General features: G+C 48.9%; 1 protein-coding gene across 1 annotated transcript; it reads left to right on the top strand.

Moving 5' to 3' along the window:
• Positions 1–218: 218 nt before the first annotated feature.
• BRI3BP (BRI3 binding protein) lies at positions 219–17785 on the top strand. The gene is made up of 3 exons (XM_059894668.1): positions 219–562; positions 12281–12383; positions 17270–17785. Exons 1-3 carry the CDS (start codon positions 359–361, stop codon positions 17689–17691), a joined length of 729 nt encoding a protein of 242 aa, XP_059750651.1. The 5' UTR covers positions 219–358; the 3' UTR covers positions 17692–17785.
• Positions 17786–18413: the final 628 nt, after the last annotated feature.

Here is an 18413-nt window from a genome sequence, read left to right as displayed (position 1 = left end):
TTATAGAAAAGTTAAAAATAAAAACTATTTTTAAAAAAAGAAAAGGTTAAAGCCCCACCAGGTCAGGGAAGACTTCCGGGGGGTGGGGGCGGGGAGATCATCAACTTCACAGCCGCCTCTCGCGCTCCCGCCAGGTCGCCAGCGGGTCCCGCGTCCGGGGGCGGAGCGCGGCGTGGGCAGGGCCTTCGAGCCTTTGCGCGCGGGGCGGGGCAGGTGGCGCGGCGGCGGCGGCGGCGGCGCGGTCAGAGGTGCGGCGCTCGGCTACCGAGCGCGCCAACGGGGGTCTCCGCCGGAGCCGCGGCGTCCCACCGTGCGGCTCTCACCCTTCTCACGGACCCCGCATCCCACCGGCCCCAGGATGGGCGCGCGCGCTTCGGGCGGACCCCGGACCCAGACTGGGTTCCTGCTGCTGTTGCTGCTGCTCGGGCTGCTGGCCCCGGGCGTGCAAGGGGCGCGGGGCCGCGGCGGCACCGAGAAGAACAGCTACCGCCGCACGGTCAACACCTTCTCGCAGAGCGTCAGCAGCCTGTTCGGCGAGGACAACGTGCGCGCCGCTCAGAAGGTGGGCGCCGCGCCCGCGCCCGCGCCCGCGGTCACCTTGCCGCAGCCGCCGCGCACCTGGCGCCCGGGGCCCGCCTGGGCCGTGCGCGGCCTCCGGGGCTGCAGGCCGGCCGGGGCGCGGGAAGAGGGGGGCCCGGGTCTGGGGCGGAGGAGCCGGGCCTGAGCCCCGGGGCCTTCCGCCTGCGGCCCAGGCCCTGCCCAGCCAGCGTCGGGTCTGGGGGCCGGTTCCGGCGCAGGGCCTCGGGGCGCCCTCTGTGCCATGCGGTACTTCTCCTTGGACCTTGGCCCCGGGGGTGCGCGGCCCGGGCCTCCGCTGGGCGGCGCTGACGCCGCCGCGCCTCTCATTCATTCATTCAACACGTTTGAATGAGCGCCTACTGTGAGCCAGGCACCGTGGCGGCTGCCCGGGGGTGGGGGAGGGGCGGGGGGGCGCCCTGCCCGCCAGCGCCCGCGCCCTCTCCGCACGCTGCTGCGCTCTCCCCAGCAACCCCGAATTTCCTGTAGCCTTGCACCCGACCCGCTTCCCCTGAGCACCTGAGGCCCTCCTTCTTCTGCTTTGAAGATATTTCGGCTTTTTACTTTTTATTTTTTTACTTATTTTTTAAGAATGGGAGTAATGCAGTCTGCTCTGTTGCTTTGGCAACCTGGCACCGTAACAACCCTTTTAAGCACCTACTGTGTGCTGGGCCTTTCGCTTGGAGCGTTTTGTTTGCTTTGGACCTATTGAGAAGCCTCAGACCCCTGAGGATGGTGTTGAGCGCCCCGGAGAAGCGCAGGGAGTTCTTTCTCCCTGCTCTGCCCTCGGTAGCCGGGTGACCCATTCGGGGTAAAAGTCCACCGAGAAAGGGGAAGTGAATAGGCGGACAGTTACCTGTGGTCTGGCGGTTCCTTGAGTACAGCCCTTACTGTTCGTCCTCTTAATTCCTTTGCTCTGCGCCAGTCCTGGGGTTTTGGAGCGGAGGGAAGTTGGGGTTTAAGTTCCAGCTCTTACTGGATGGCTTTGGGCAAGTGGCTTCCCTTTTTTGAGCCTCCGTTTCTTTATTCCTTAAATGGGGCTAATGATAATATCCTCTTGGTTATGAGTTTGTAATTATGAATCGTTGGTACGTTCTTGGCCCAGAGTAATGGCGGAATCAGTGTGAGCTACCGTTGTTAGTTATATCGTGGCCAAGGCGCAAATCAACATTGCGTAGCCCCGCTGAAAGGGCTTTCAGGGTTTAAAAAAAGTTTTCTGGTGCTTGAGGTGGAGGGGAAGGAAAAGAACATTAAAGCCCAAATCAGATTGGCTGGATATTCTGATGGGATGAGATGAAATACAAGTTAATCTGTTGGGAAAACTAACTTCTGACCACCATCTCCTATGGGTGTTCTGAGCCCCCGTAGAGGGTGTGGGTTCTGGCGGCATCTCTTTGTAGGTGGCCACGGAGGGAGAAAACAAAAACACCAGAGTGCGGAAAGGTGGCCATCCAGTCTGCCTGAGTGTAAAGGGTGAATCTTCACCTCCCTCCTGCCATGTGCCTGAGCCATTTGAAGGCAGAAATCATTTCTTTTACAGCAAAAAGAAGTCTTGACTTTTTTTGAGGAGAATAAGCACACGTAACCCATGTCTTGGCCGACGGTCCTATCTGAGAATATAAGGTCCACGGACGTGAAATACAAAATAGATACTTAAGAGTTTAAATGTGGGTTGGTGCCAATAAGACAGCTGTATTCTGGCAAAGAATCCGAGAATCTCGAGGTCAGAACTGCAGTTTTGTGGTAAATGAAGTTTTGTGCCTTCAATTGAGATGACAATAATACTAATTTGTTATTTGTTTAGGATGCACCTTTTTTCCTTTTTTTTTGGCCAAGCGGCACGCAGGATCTTAGTTCCCCGACCAGGGATCGACCAGGGATTGTACCTGAGCCCCCTGCAGTGGAAACACAGAGTCTTAACCACTGGACCGCCAGGGAAGTCCCCAAATGCGCCTTTTAAAAGAAGATCTAATTGGTTTTATTCAGCAATTCATGAACTGGGCAGCATCCCTTCTAGCAAATAAGTGGTCCATGTTCTAAGTCCTTTTATAGGTAGAGTAACTCACTTAATCCTTAGAACAGGCCTATGAGGTAGGTACTGTTAATGTTTCTATTTTACACATAGGGAAACTGAGGCACAGAGTGGTGAAGAGCCAGGATTTGAACCCAGGCACAGTGGGTCTGGGGTCCACACTGGTACCCTCACCGGTCTTCCGGCCTCATGACCCTTCCTGATTCCCCTAATCATTGTGACATCTAGAATGAGGCTGCCCTGATATTTCCTGCCAAGTGTAGCCTAGACCGGCCAGGCCTGGGGGAGATTGTTTTGTTAATCTTAATTAAAAGAAAACTGGATCTGCTAGCGACCGTAGTTTTCAGCCAGTCAGACCTGCTTAATGGGTTGTGAAGTTTGAGGGCATTTAATGAAACACTCCATGTTCTATCTAGGACTTGTCTAAAATTAACCCCTGACCTTCTTCTGGTTTGGAGCATGGGCCTTGCTCTCCAACAGACATGGGTTCGAATCCCAGCTCTGCGTCTCACTAGCTCTGTGACCTTGGGCCGGTTGCTTGACCTCTGTGTGTCTCATTTGTGCAAAGGAGGTAAATTGGAGGGTTGAATGTGATTAGTCAGGTTGTACAATACCAGGCACTTAATAAGCATTTAGTAAATGGTAGAAGATATTTATATAAGAAGGATTTGCCTGGTGTAATTTAGTGTAAGGCAGTACGGTCATTCAACCTACTTCTGGGTGGTCAGTGTTTTGTTAGTTTCCTGTCTTTTGCCACTTGAATCCTGGCTGCAGTCAAGGCCCTTCTATATAAATTTTTTGGAGTGCACTTAGACAAGTTCATCTGTAAATTGTTAGAAATGTAATTGCTGAGCCAAAGGATCTGTGCGTTTTAAAATTTTTAATTGAAATATAATTGGTGCACTTTTCTGTATAAGTTATACAGCATAATGAATTGTCACACACCAAACCCGCCCATGTGACCAGCATGTAGATCTAGAAATGGATGGTCGCAATCCCCCTGCCCCAAGACAACCCCTCTCCTGACTCTGACAGCATAAATTAGTTTTGATTGCCGTGTCCTTTATCCACAGTTCCAGTTCATATACTTTTTTAGTACTGAGAGACATTACTGAATTGTTTTCCAGTTGTACTCCCATCATACGTGCGAGGGCTGCTTCCCAAACCCTCTCCAACGAAGTGTCAGTAAACTTTTTGGTTTTATTATTTTACTGTGAGATAGATGGTCTTTTCACTTTTCCAGAATCCATTGGCGTCTTCTTTTCTGGGAACTGCTTTTTGTTTTCCTTTGCCATTATTGAACTGTTGGTCTTTTTTTTTTTTTTTAAGAGGCTTACATTCTTTTCTTTTTTTTTTTTTTAATTTATTTATTTATTTTTGGCTGTGTTGGGTCTTCGTTTCTGTGTGAGGGCTTCTCTAGTTGCGGCAAGCGGGGACCACTCTTCATCGCGGTGTGCGGGCCTCTCACTATCACGGCCTCTCTTGTTGTGGAGCACAGGCTCCAGACACACAGGCTCAGTAGTTATGGCTCACGGGCCCAGTTGCTCCGCGGCACGTGGGATCTTCCCAGACCAGGGCTTGAACCCGTGTCCCCTGCATTGGCAGGCGGATTCTCAACCACTGCACCACCAAGGAAGCCCCGAGGCTTACATTCTTTTGCTTTGTAAGAAAAATATTTTGAGCAGAGTAACTTTGACACTTTCCAGTCTTTTTTTTTCCCCACCAACATTTTAACAGCTTTATTGAGCTGTAATCGACATAGACTGCATATATTTAAAGTGGGACAAAAGTGTACACGTTGGTAAATTTTGACGTATGGATATACCCCTGAAAACATCACCACAATCAAAATAATATTTCCTTTTTATTTTGAAAAGCTGAAAGAATTGAATAAGGGACAACTAGAAACTCCACCTGGGTTCACCATTTTCCCCCCCCAAACTGTTTCTTTTTCACTACAAGCACACACATACGCACACTTTTTTTGAAAGTAAATTGCAGACATCGTGACACTTTCTCCTACAAAACCATAATACCATGGCCCCTCCACCCCAAAACTTAAATTTAGTACAATAATATTTTGTAATATACAGCCCATATTTGCATTTCCTTTATAGCTTTTTAAAAAAAATCCAGCACCCAATCAACGATTGCTCATCGCATTTGGTTTTCATGTCTCTTTAGTTCCCTTTAGTCTGTCAAAGTCCCTTCACGCATTTGGGGGTAAGGGGGGCTTTTATGACTGACATTTATGTCTTTTTTTTTTTTAGTAGCTTTATTGAGCTGTAATTCAGATACTATACAATTCATTCATTGAAAGTTCAGTGATTTTTATTATATTCACAGGGTTGTGCAACCATGACCACAGTCAATTCTAGAACATTTTCATCCCCCCTCCAAAGAAACCCTATATTCATTAGCAGTCACCCCACCTCCCCCAGCCCCTGACAACCCATCATCTTCTTTGTCTTTATGGATTTGCCTATTCTGCGCATTTCCTATAAATGGAATCATACAGTGTGGTCTTTTGCATCTGGCTTCTTTCTCACTCAGCATCATGTTTTTAAGGTTCATCCCTTTTGTAGCCTGTGTCAGTATTTCATACCTTCTTATGGCTTTTTATTTATCCATTTATCAGTTGATGGTCATTTGGGTTGTTCCCACTTTTTGGCTTCTATGAATAGTGCTGCTCTGAACATTCATGTGCAAGTTTTTATGTGAGTGTATGTCTTCTGTATTTTGGAGTATGTACCTAGGAGTGGAATTGCTGGGTCATATGGCAGCTCTCACATTTCAAGGAACCTCTGTACAGCTGTACCATTTTACGTTCCCACTAGCAGTGTATGAGGATTCCTTTCTCCCCATCCTCGCCAACACATGTTCTTGTCTTCCCCCCACCCCTTGGATACACTTTATTTAATTTATTTTTTAATTGAAATATAGTTGATTTGCAATATTATATTAGTTTCAGGTGTACAACATAGTGATTCAATATGTTTTTGGACTATACTTCATTTATAGTTATTTTAGAATACTGGCTGTATTCCCTGTGCTGTACAGTATATCCTTGTAACTTATGTATTTTATACACAGTAGTTTGTACCTCTTAAACCTCTACCCCTATCTTGCCCCTCCCCCTTCCCTCTCCCCACTGGTAACCACTAGTTTGTTCTCTGTATCTGTGAGTCTGCTTCTTTTTTGTTATATTCACTGTTGTATTTTTTAGATTCCACATATAACAGTTATCACACAGTATTTGTCTTTCCTTCTTTCTTTCTTTTTAACTTTTTAGCCACCCGGCGTGCAGGATCTTAGTTCCTGGACCAGGGATCAAACTTGCACCCCCTGCAGTGGAAGCACGGAGTCTTTTTTTTTTTTTTTATAATTAATTTTGATTGGAGTATAGTTGCTTTACAATGTTGTGTTAGCTTCTACTGCACAGCAAAATGAATCAGCCATACATATACACATAGCCCCTCCATTTAGGACACTACAGGGCATTAAGTAGAGTTCCCTGTGCTATACAGTATGTTCCCATCAGTTGTCTGTTTTGTAGATAGTATCAGTAGTGTATATGTGTCAATCCCAGTTCCTCCCACCCCACCCCTTTCCCCCTTGGTATCCATACATTTGTTCTCTACATCTACGTCTCTATTTCTGCTTGGCAGGAAGCGCGGAGTCTCAACCACTGGCCCTCCAGGAAAGCCCCAGTTTTTGTCTTTCTCTGTCTGACTTATTTCACTAAGCGTAGTACGCTCCAGGTCCGTCCAAGCTGTTGCAAATGGCAAAATTTCATTCTTTATGGCCGAGTAGTATTCCGGGGTATGTGTGTGTGGGTGGTGTGTGTCCGTGAACCACATCTTTCTCCATTCATCTGTTGATAGTTGTCTCTTTTAGTGTAGCCACTTTAGTGGGGCTGACATGGTATCTCGGTGGGGTTGGGACAGGCCAGTTGACTTTTGAATTGTCGCCTGATGCATCTTACCTGATTGCACCCTCAGGGTTAGATTGAGGAATTACAATTCCAGCAGGAATTCTAGGTGAGGGTCTTGTGTCCTTGCTGGGGCAGCACATCAGGGCACAGGGTGTCGCCTTGTCCCATGACTTTGATCTTCAGTTGAGGCCTTCCATCCTGGAGGTGCCTTTTCCCCTTTGTAATTCATTCGTGCAGGTGGTCTGCACATGTGTTCCAGCACCTTCAGTTCACGTAACCTTTGTCTCTCATTGTGTTCCTCAGATGCTTGGGCAACCTCTGAACTGCAGAAACTCGCCCCTTCTCTACCTTGCTCATGAAGACACATGTGCCCTTACAGCCTGATTTCCTGGGAGCCAGTTTGCACGTGCCTGGGGAGGATAGGGTTGAGGAGAGCTTAGGATGCGGGACGTCCTCCAGATTTAGGAGGAGGGTGATGAAAGCCTGAGCTGGAGTAATCGTTGTTTTCTCCCTTAGCCACGGCCACGGCCGCAGGCCTCCTGAGTTGGTTCACCTGAATCTCCCTCGTTTTAACTTTTCATCCTGAAAATTGTCCAACAGACACAAAGGGGGAAAGAAATGTATAATGAACCCCTGTACCCATCACTCAGTTTTGCCATTTTTGTTACATTGCTCTCCCCATCGAAAACGTTTTTGAAGCCTGGCATAGTATTTTAAAGCTAATCCAAGACATAATGGTTTACTTTTGAATACTTCGGTCTGCGTCTTTAACAGGTGAACATTTTGCAAAGATCGTAGCCATAGTACCATCGTCACAGCTCATGACAATTCTTTTTTTTTTTTTAATTAATTTATTTTTTAAAATTATTTATTTATTTATTTATTGGCTGCATTGGGTCTTCGTTGCTGTGCGGATTTTTCTCTAGTTGCGGCGAGCGGGGGCTGCTCTTCGTTGCGGTGCGCGGGCTTCTCATTGCGGTGGCTTCTCTTGTTGCGGGGCACGGGCTCTAGGCCTGCGGGCTTCAGTAGTTGTGGCTCGCAAGGTCTAGAGCGCAGACTCAGTAGTTGTGGCACACAGGCTTAGTTGCTCCGTGGCATGTGGGAACTTCCGGGACCAGGGCTCAAACCCGTGTTCCCTGCTTTGGCAGGCGGATTCTTAACCACTGCGCCACCAGGGAAGCCCTGACAATTCTTTAATAACCAACCCAAGTCCATTTTCCAATTTCCCTGATCGACTCAAAACGTCTTTACGCAAAACTGCTTTGTTTGAATTGGGATCCAAACAAAGTCTACACTTGCATTTCACTGATATGTCTTTTAAGTCTCTCTCTCTTTCTCTCTTCATTTTTATTTATTTATTTTTTTTGGCCTTGCTGCGCACATGTGGGATCTTAGTTCCCTAGTTCCCCAACCAGGGATTGAGCCTGGGCTTCTGCAGTGAAAGCGCAGAATCCTAACCACTAGGCCAGCACGGAACTCCCAAGTTTTGTTTTGTTTTGTTTTAATTTTATTAAATTTTTTATTTATTATTAAAATTTTTATTGAGGTATACTTGATGTACAATATTATACAAATTGTACAATATCATATAAATTTCAGGGGTACAACATAGTGATTCACAATTCTTACAGGTTATACTCCACTGATAGTTATTATAAGATATTGGCCATATTTTGTAGGTTGTAGAAAACATACAACCTGTGCCGTAGGTTCAGCTTTTCACCTGATTTCTGTGAACTGCTTCAGGCTCTGGGCTCCGCTGAACCCCCATCTTAGTCTGCAGGGCTACCATGAGGAAGGACCACAGCCTGGGCAGCTCACACAGAAATGTATCGTCTGGCAGTTCTGGAGGCTGGAAACCTGAGATCGAGGTGCTGGCAGGGTTGGTTTCTCCTGAGGCCTCTCTCCTTGGCTGGCAGATGGCCGGCTTCTCCCTGTGGTCCTCACGTGGTCTTTCCTCTGTGTGTGTCTATGTCCCCATCTCTTCTTGTAGGGCCACCAGTCCTGTTGGATCAGGGTCCCTCATATTGATCCCATTTCACCCTCGCTGAGATTTGGAGGAACACAGTGCAGCCCGCAGCACCCCCTGAGGGCTCCTGTGTCTTCCCACAGACAAGGGAGCCAAGGAGTCACATTGCCCAAGGGGAAACCACAGCGAGTGGTGCCAGGCCCCCGGGGCAGAGAGCGAGTGTGGTTCCCACCTCTCAGTCCAAAAGGCCCACGATGGGTCTGTCCCTGCAACACCCTCTCCTGCCCCGGCCGGTCCCCAGGGTGGGCCTGACTTTCCTCTGAGCAAGGCCAGACCCTGGTTGGGCCTGTGGGTTTCTGAGCACCTGCTTGAAGACGTTTGTTAGGTGGGAAGGGGATGGCTCCGTTTGGAGAGAGGGCCGGACCTCCGTCCTTGCTGGGAGCGCTGGGTTGCCACCCAGCAAATCCTCGGGTCTGACACAAGCAACCTAAGCAGCTCCCACGTCCTGAGGCCTTTACAGGTTCTTATGGCTGTCTCATCTTAGTCCCATTTTACAGCTGAGAAAGTGGAGGCACAGAGAGGGTCACAGCAGCAGCAGCTGTTGTCTCTTCCTCCCCAAATAAGTACTTCTTCACACCCTTTCTAGGAGAGCTGGTGCCCTTGAAAAGCCCGGTAGCTTTTGGTGTGGAGCTCTTTCCTCTTTCCTCCACTTGAACAAAACGTACAAGTTGCTACCTATTGGCAAATGTGTACAAATCACGCGTACTTTAAAGAATTACGACAGGAGAAACAAAACGCAGTAGATCCCTGACAGGGAATGCTCTTTGGCAAGAAAGAGGAATTAAGTACCGATTCATGCTGCGACGCGGGTGAACCTTGACGATGTTATTTTGAGTGCAAGGAGCCAGGCACAAAAGGTCACGGATTGCCTGATTCCACTGGTATGGAAAGTCCAGGAAAGGCAAATCCATGGAGATGGAAAGGAGATTAGTGGTTGCCTAGGTTGGGGGGTGGGAGGCAATGGGGAGTGACGACTGCTGTTGGGGACAAGACTCCTTTTGGGGTGATGAAAATGTTCTAACGTTAGATTATGGGGAATTTCTAAAAAAAAGCTGTGAATCGTGCCTTTTAAAAACGGGAACTTTATGGTATGTTTGTAAGTGATATGTCAGTAAATCTCTAACCAAAAAAGAATTATAACTAAAGCAACACCAGTGTGCCTTCTCTCCAGGTGATGATACAGTCTCCGAAATCCCCTCACCCACCCACGCCTACCAAAGAGAGGGAACGTGACCCTCTCTTCTCTCAGACACACATACTTCCTCCTTTTTTTTTTTTTTTTTACGTCAACCCTTCCATTATTTTTTTTTTACTCTTCCAGTTTAAAAAAAACTTTTTTTAGATAGGAGTACAGTTGATTTACAATGTTATGTTAGTACCCTTCCAGTTTTTAAATAGCAGCTTATTGAGGTATAATTCACATACCATACATTTCATCCATTTAAAGTATATCCTTCATATATAATTTTCGTATCTTCACAGGGTTGTGTAACCATCACCACAGTCAACAGTGGAACATTTTCATCTGCTCAAAGAGAAATCCTTTAGCTATCAACCTCTCTCCCTAACCCCTAGCAACTGCTAATTTACTTTCTGTCTCTATGGATTTGCCTATTCTGGATATTTCCTATACGTGGAATCACAATTTAGGGTCTTTTGCATCTGGCTTCTTGTCCTTAGGGTAAGGTTTTCAAGTTTCATCCTTGTCGAAGCATGTGTCAGTACGTCATTCGTTTTTATGGCCGAATAATATCCCATTGTGTGGATATGCCAGGCTTATTCATTCATCAGCTGATGGCCACGTGGTCTTTAAATCTACAAATCCCTTTGGTGCTTGCAGCTAGGAAATTTAAGGCTAAAAGGATGATGTCCTCGCAGAAGGGTCTTGGGGCCAAAGCTTCTGTTAGAAGATCGGGGACTTCCCTGGTGGTCCAGTGGGTAAGACTCCGCGCTCCCAATGGAGGGGGCCTGGGTTCAATCCCTGGTCAGGGAGCTAGATCCCACATGCATGCCGCAACTAAAGAGTCTGCATGCCTCAACTAAGACCCAGTGCAGCCTAAATAAATAAATAAATAATAAAATTAAAAAAAAAAATCGGATGTCAGTAGACATTTGGAACCTCTGTTGGGTGCGTCAAAGCATTTCACACAAATCTCATTTAACACTCACAACAGCCAGCTGCGATGGGTACTATTAATAACTCCACTTGTCAGCTGGAGCCCTGGTATATAGCACACATATAATCTACCCATGGCCACCCAGCAAATAAGGGGCAGACCTGGGACTTGAACCCAGGCGGTTAAGCTCCCAACCCCGCCTGCTCTTAGCCAAGTGACAGCAGTAGCGCGGAGGTTACTGGCATCCTTTGCTCTCCTGGCCACTGGTGCAACACTACTCCTCTTTCCTCTGTCCTGGAGGATGGCTCCAACCAGGGTATCCAATTTTAAATGCTGTAACCAATTCACTTCGAGGCATTTAACCTCTACACGTGAGCCTTGCAACACTCTGGTCCCCCTGGGAAGCTGGGAATAACCTAGGTGCCCATCCATAGGGGATTGGGTAAGCAGCTGCAGGTGTGCCATCTTTGCAAAGAATGAGGCCGCTCTGTCCTGCCTGCAGTTGAATAATCAAGGCAGAGTGTTCCATGAGAAACACGGCAGGACTGTACACATATGCTGCCGTTTATGGGGGAAATATTTGTGCCATTCTTCACCCGGTGCATCTAAGAGAGGATCCGCAAGCGAGTGCTAACAGCGGAGCCGCCGGAAGGGGGTTTGGGTTGCGGGGAGTGAGACTTTATACCATGTGGGTAGAATATCACTTTTTTTTTTAATTTGGCCGCACCGCACGGCATGTGGGATGTTAGTCCACTGACCAGGGATCGAACCCGGGCCCTCAGCAGTGAAAGCGCCGAGCCCTAACCATTGGACCGCCAGGGAAGTCCGAGAATATCACTTATTTTTTTTAAAAAATAGAGCAAAATGGGACTTCCCTGGTGGTCCAGTGGTTAAGAATCCGTCTTGCAATGCAGGGGACTCCGGTTCGATCCCACAGGCCGTGGGGGCAACTAAGCCCGGGCACCACAGCGAAAGATCCCACGTGTCGCAACTAAGACCCAACGCAGCCAGAAAGATAAATATTTTTTTAAAATACAGTGAAATGAAGCTGCAGCTCATATTCATCCTCGGAGAGCTTCAGTAGCCCCGGGTCCTTAAAGCCGGGATGGACGTGGGTCTCTACTGTTTGCACACGCTAGGGAGATGCTGATGGGACTCGAGTGTGAGAACCACAGTTCTCGCCCTTCAGAGTTGCTCCCACGCAGCAGCGTCCCGGCCTCTGGGTGAAATAGGTTGGTTGCAGCGCCTCCCACTGTTTGAAAATGAGAAATCAGGCAGAGTCTTTGACAAAAGAGTCAGCCTAGAAGGGCTCCGGGAGGAATCGGAGGTGGAGTGAGCAGCTTTGCAGAGAGCTCCCGGCTCCCCCGATGCATTCCTCCCCCCGTAGGAGGGAGATTTGTCTGGATTCGCTTGGTTCTTGGCACCTGGACAGTTAGTCCCGAGCTCCGTCAGTCCCCTGGGCTACTCGGCCAGTCCTGGGACGGCCTTCGTCATCGGCCGGCTGTGTTTTCTCGTCCAAGTGTAAGCTTGGCCGGGCTAGGCAGGAGGGAGCTTTGGCCGGGTCGGTAATGATCTCTTTCTCGTTTCTGCAGTTCCTGACGAGGCTGACCGAGAGGTTCGTGCTGGGAGTGGACATGTTTGTGGAAACCCTGTGGAAAGTCTGGGCGGAGCTCTTGGACGTCCTTGGACTTGACGGTAGGTGTGGGGGGCATTCATTTGAAGGCACTGTTTCATTCTGGTGCTTGCCAAATTATGGGAGTGGTACCCAGGGCGGGTGGCACAAGAGAAAACGAGGGGGGCAGTGAGGATGTGAGAGAACCTTTTTTATTGTCATCGTTGCGTGCGTAAATAGCTGAGATTACCAGATGCTATTTAGGACAAGGTGCAGGTGGGCAGTGCCAACTTGTCTGCCCCCAGGCAAACCTCGGGGACTGGAGGTGGAGTCTCTAGGTTGTTGGGGTCCGTAACCAACTACTCCAGTTACTTAGAAAGGGATTTAGTACAGGGAATGCGGCGCTCACATAGTCATCACAAGGGCTGAAGGAGCGATGTGTGACCCCCCAGGGGGTTGCTGCCCTGGGCCAGGAATTGGAAGGCAGCTGCTGCAACCCTTTGAATTCAAGCTCACAGCCCTGGTCCAGGCTGCTGCCTGTCTCCAGGAAGCCTGCAGCAGTCTGTGTCGGGGTCCCCTAGACCATCCCCAGGTTCCGTGCATCTCCAGGAGGACTCCCAGGACCCAGCATGTGGTCGTACTCACAGCTGTGGTGTATTACAGTGAAGGACACAAAGCACAGTCAACAAAGGGAAAAGGCTCACGGGGTGAAGTCTGGGGGAACCAGGCACAGGCCCCCAGAGCCCTCTCCCAGGGGGGTCACTCAGGACACCCTTTATTCCCCGAGTGAGGTGTCCTGTACCAGGGACGCCCAATAGAGGCTCAGCCTCTAGGGTGTATATTGGTGGCTGCTCATGTAGGCGCCCTCTGCCTGTACCTTCCAAATTCCCGACTCCCCGAAGGAAAGCAGGTGTCAGCGTGAACCACACTGACTGTAAAAACCTCCAAGCCAGGGAGCCCCTGTTCTTGGGGAGAGGAGGGAGCCCTCACTGCAATGTATGTGCAATTCACTCAGCTCTCCAGGACTCTGACCACGTGCCCCCAAGTTGAACTCAATTCTAACCCTATCTCCTTGGAGGTAGCATCTGATCCCACAGGTCAAGGGCTCAGTCCCACAATCGGCCCCACTTCAGACACCAGTCACAGATCCGGGTTGTCACCCATGCTTCTGACAGACTAGTATAGATCAGAGGTTCCCACGACCCCTCCGCACCGTGGGTTCAATTAATTTGCTAGAGCTGCTTGCAGAACTTAGGAAACCTGTTTACTCACTCACTAGATTACTGGTTTATTATGAAAGGATATAACTCAGGAACAGCCAGGTGAAGGAGATGCATGGTTGGTGGGCAGGGAGCGTCCACGTTCTGAGTTCTGTTGTCTCATTGGCTATTGGTGATGGATTCAACCTTCAGCCCCTCCTGGAGGTTAGAGGGCCCAACCCTCTAATCATCTGGTTGGTTCCCCTGGCAACCACCCTACATCCTGAGAGGCTTTCCAGAATCACCTGATTAACAAGCGCAGGTGTGGGTGAAAGGGGCTATGAATTATCAAGACACTTGTATTGCACTTGTCACTTAGGAAATTCCAAGGGTCTTAGGAGTCTATGCCAGAAATGGGGATGGACACCAAATACATGTTTCTTATTATGCATCACAACCTCACACTCCAGAAATCCAAGTTCCTGGATGCCAGCCAAGGGCCCACCTTGCTAGCAGGTGTTTCTAAAGAGTGGCCTCAGGCCTGCTGGGTGAACTCTTCCCTGCACAGCTCCTAACTAGGGTCCCTTCTCAACAAATCAGCCAGAGCAATTTTTTTTATTACTACTTTTGTAGTAGTGATTTAAAAACAAAAACAAAACAAAGAAGTCAGGTCAAGTCACTCTCCTTAAAGCTGCCCAGTGACTTCTTGCTGCACTTGGAATCAACCAGGTTCCCACCCAGGACACTGCGAGCAGCAGGGATCTGCCCAGCCCCCCCACCCCGTTCTGGGACACGCTGGGGTCTTTGACACTTTCCAGTCCCTCCAGGTGTTCCCTGCTGGGGGTGATCCTCCCGGGCCTGTGCCTGCTCCCATCTTCCCCATGCTTGGGTCTCTGGTATGTGACACCTCCTTCAAGAGGCCCCTCCTGACTACCCTGTGGGAGGAACCTTGTCCGCAGTTCTCACCCTCAGCTGTAACATCTCCCTCCCGTGTGTGTGTGTTATGCATCTCCCTTCTGAGATCCCGTGAGTGGGGTCTTGCCCACCTCCTCCAGGCTGCAGCCTCGGCCCTGGCTCTGCCCTGGCACAAAGGGGCCCATCGTTAATATGAATTGGAGGCCTGGGCTTCCCTGGTAGTGCAGTGGTTAAGAATCTGCCTGCCGGGACTTCCCTGGTGGCACAGTGGTTAAGAATCTGCCTGCCAATGCAGGGGACACGGGTTCGAGCCCTGGTCCAGGAAGGTCGCACATGCTGCGGAGCAGCTAAGCCCGTGCGCCACAACTGCTGAGCCTGCGCTCTAGAGCCCGTGAGCCACAACTACTGAGCCCACGTGCCACAACTACTGAAGCCCACACACCTGGAGCCCATGCTCCACAACAAGAGAAGCCACCGCAATGAGAAACCCGCGCACCACGACAAAGAGTAGCCCCCGCTCGCCACAACTAGAGAGAGCCTGTGGGCAGCAACGAAGACTTAATGCAACCAAAAATAAATAAATAAAAATAAAATTAAAAAAAAAAAAAAGAATCTGCCTGCCAATGCAGGGGACACAGGTTCGAGCCCTGGTCCGGGAGGATCCCACATGCCGCGGAGCAACTAAGCCCGTGCACCACAACTACTGAGCCTGCGCTCTAGAGCCCGTGAGCCACAACTACTGAGCCTGAGTGCCACAACTACTGAAGCCCGCACGCCTAGAGCCCATGCTCTGCAACAAGAGAAGCCACCGCAATGAGAAGCCCGCGCACCGCAACAAAGAGTAGCCCCCGCTCGCCACAACTAGAGAAAGCCTGGGCGCAGCAACAAAGACCCAGTGCAGCCAAAAATTAATTAATTAATTAATTAATTAATTAATTTTTTAAAAAAGATATATGAATGGCCAACAGGTACAAGAAAATGTATCAATACTACATTACTAGTGGTACAACATTACTAGTCATTAGGGAAATACAAATCAAAACCACAATGAGATATTAATTACCTCATGCCTATTAGCATGGCTATTATCAAAAAGATGAGATTAACAAATGTTGGTGAGGATGTGGAGAAATTGGAACCCTTGTACACTGTTGGTGGGAATGTAAATTGGTGCAGCCACTATGGAAAACAGTGTGGAGATCCCTCAAAAAACTAAAAATAGGGAATTCCCTGGTGGTCCAGTGGTTAGGACGTCACGCTTTCACTGCTGAGGGCACGGGTTCAGTCCCTGGTCTGGGAACTAATATCCCAGAAGCCATGCAGCGTGGCCAAAAAAAAATAAAAAATAAAAATAGACCTACCATATGATCCAGCAATTCCACTTCTGTGAATATATCTGAAGGAAACAAAAACACCCTGTCACAGAGATAACTACACCCCCATGTTCATTGCAGCACTATTTACAATAGCCAAGATGTGGGAACAACCTAAGTGTTCATTGACAGATGAATGGATAAAGAAATTTTGGTGTGGGCTTCCCTGGTGGCACAGTGGTTAAGAATCTGTCTGCCAGTTGAGGGGACACGGGTTCGATCCCTGGTCCGGGAAGATCCCACATGCCGCGGAGCAGTTAAGCCTGTGCACCACAACTACTGAGCCTGCACTCTAGATCCCACGAGCCACAACTACTGAAGCCCACGCACCTGGAGCCCGTGCTCCACAACAAGAGAAACCACCGCAATGAGAAGCCCGTACACCACAACGAAGAGGAGTCCCCGCTCGCTCCTGTGTGAGGAACTGCAACGAGAGAAAGCCCGTGTGCAGCAGTGAAGACCCAATGCAGCCAAAAATAAATAAAATTAAAAAAAAAAAAATTTTTGGTGTGTGTATATATACAATGGAGTATTATTCAACCATAAAATGAAGGAAATCCTGCCGTTTGAAACAACGTGGATGGACCTGGAGGGCATTAAGCTAAGTGAAATAAGTCAGAGAAAGGCAAATACTGTAGGATCTCACTTATATGTGGAATTTAAAAAAAAAACAACTCATAAAATGAGGGATCAGATTTGTGGTTGCCAGAGACAGCAAGTGGGAGGCAGGGGAATTGGAGGAAGATGGTCAAAAGGTACAAATTTGCAGTTATAGGATAGATAGATGGAACTTCATGTGTGGGTACCAGTGACAATTAGGTTTGACTGTGAGTAACAGAGACCCCAAATAACAGCAGCTTAAACAAGATGGAAGCTTATTTCTCTTATGTGAAAGTTCACAGGTAGGTGGTTAGGCAGGTAGGTGGCTTTGTAGCACATTCTCCTCGGGTCCGAGGCCCCTTCCATATTATTGCTCCCCAATAGTTGACCTCCCTTCCCTCATGACACAAGACAGCTGCTCCTATTCCAGCCATCACATCCACATTCCAGCAGGCAGAAGAAGAAGAGGTAAAGGGCATATTCCCACTATTTCTAGGAAGCCACCCCAAAACATTTCTGCTTACCTCTCCTTGACCAAAGCTTAGTTATGTAGCTGCAAGGGAGGCTGGGAAACGCCCTTATCCTAGGCAGCCATGTGCCCAGCCTAACACTGGGCATTTGTTACTATGGAAGACAGGAAGGAAGGAAACTGAAGGCCAGTTTTCAGGCTCTGCCCCACCTGAAAGGTGTTTCAAACCCACGATATGACAGCGTTGCCCTGTCTTTTCCCAGGACTTAGTATAAAGGCTAACGAGGCAGCCGACTTTAGTTCCTTGGGATGTAGCAGAGGCGCAGCCAGTGAGCTGAGCTGCCCACCCCCAGCTTGCAGAGAACCCCCTGACCCCGTGTAACCGGCCGCTGTCCCTCTGTTCTGTCCTGCAGTCTCGAACCTGTCCCAGTACTTCAATCCGAGCTCGGTGGCCAACAGCCCCGCCCGTGCCCTCCTGCTGGTGGGCGTCGTCCTCCTGGCCTACTGGTTCTTGTCTCTGACCCTGGGCTTCACCTTCAGCGTCCTGCACGTGGTGTTCGGCCGCTTCTTCTGGGTGGTGCGGGTCATCCTGTTCTCCATGTCGTGCGTGTACATCTTGCACAAGTACGAGGGCGAGCCCGAGAACGCCGTGCTGCCGCTGTGCTTCGTGGTGGCCGTCTACTTCATGGCCGGGCCCATGGGCTTCTACTGGCGCAGCAGCCCCAGCGGCCCCAGCGTGGAGGAGAAGCTGGAACAGCTGGAGAGCCAGGTCCGGCTGCTCAACATCCGTCTCAACCGAGTGCTGGAGAGTCTTGACCGCTCCAACGGCAAGTGACAACCAGCCAGCCGGCCGGGTCCCCTCCTCCCAGCGCCCTCTCTCCAGAAACAAAAGAGAAGAAGAAAAAAAAGAACGCCAAACCCCAAACAGTCTTAATAAACATGTCTGAGCAAGAGAGTGGCGCTTTGCGAGGGTGTTTCCGGCCACGTGTCAACTCTTAGGACATCTTCCGGGAAGAATGGGACAAGATCGTTGATGTAGAACTACCCACCAAGTGTCATTAGTGGAAAAAAATCTTTTTTAAACAAAGGATATAACCATATTAGCTGTACAGGAAGAGAAGTTTATCTGTGCATAGAGCATAAAGTTAATTTTTTCAAGCATTTAAATACGCCTTTTGTAAGGTTTTTTAAAACAGGCAGATCGAGTTAAGTTTTAATAGACTTAAAACTTTACATGGAGGGGAAGAAATTGCTAATTCGACCTTTTGGAAGAGTTTCAAGGCAAGCATTTGTTTTTGCAGCGTAGGGATTGGTGGGTGAGGTCTGTGTGCATTCTTTTCAGGTTCCAAAGCTGTGACCTTCATTTCGTGTTGTTTTTCGTTGATGTCAATTCGATGAATGTTGTTGCTTCTGAATGTGGGCTATTATTGGGTTTCAAGGATGAAACTAAACATCTTTTGGATCCTAGTGACCCTAGCCAAGCCCCCTTCAATCCTATTTCTAAATGAAGAAATCATTATTTGTAGAAAACCTAAGATTTTTTTCCCCCTTCTGTAC

Source organism: Balaenoptera ricei, chromosome 14, assembly GCF_028023285.1.
Source record: "Balaenoptera ricei isolate mBalRic1 chromosome 14, mBalRic1.hap2, whole genome shotgun sequence".
In the NCBI taxonomy this organism is placed as follows: Eukaryota; Metazoa; Chordata; class Mammalia; order Artiodactyla; family Balaenopteridae; genus Balaenoptera; species Balaenoptera ricei.
This window is presented reverse-complemented; position numbering and strand designations above follow the sequence as displayed.

Excerpts from the sequence above, each read along its gene's own strand:
- BRI3BP (XM_059894668.1), top strand. The coding sequence starts at position 359 with ATGGGCGCGCGCGCTTCGGGCGGACCCCGGACCCAGACTGGGTTCCTG. Across the intron at positions 563-12,280 it reads ACGTGCGCGCCGCTCAGAAG|TTCCTGACGAGGCTGACCGA; the intron begins GTGGGCGCCGCG and ends TCGTTTCTGCAG. Across the intron at positions 12,384-17,269 it reads GGACGTCCTTGGACTTGACG|TCTCGAACCTGTCCCAGTAC; the intron begins GTAGGTGTGGGG and ends TCTGTCCTGCAG.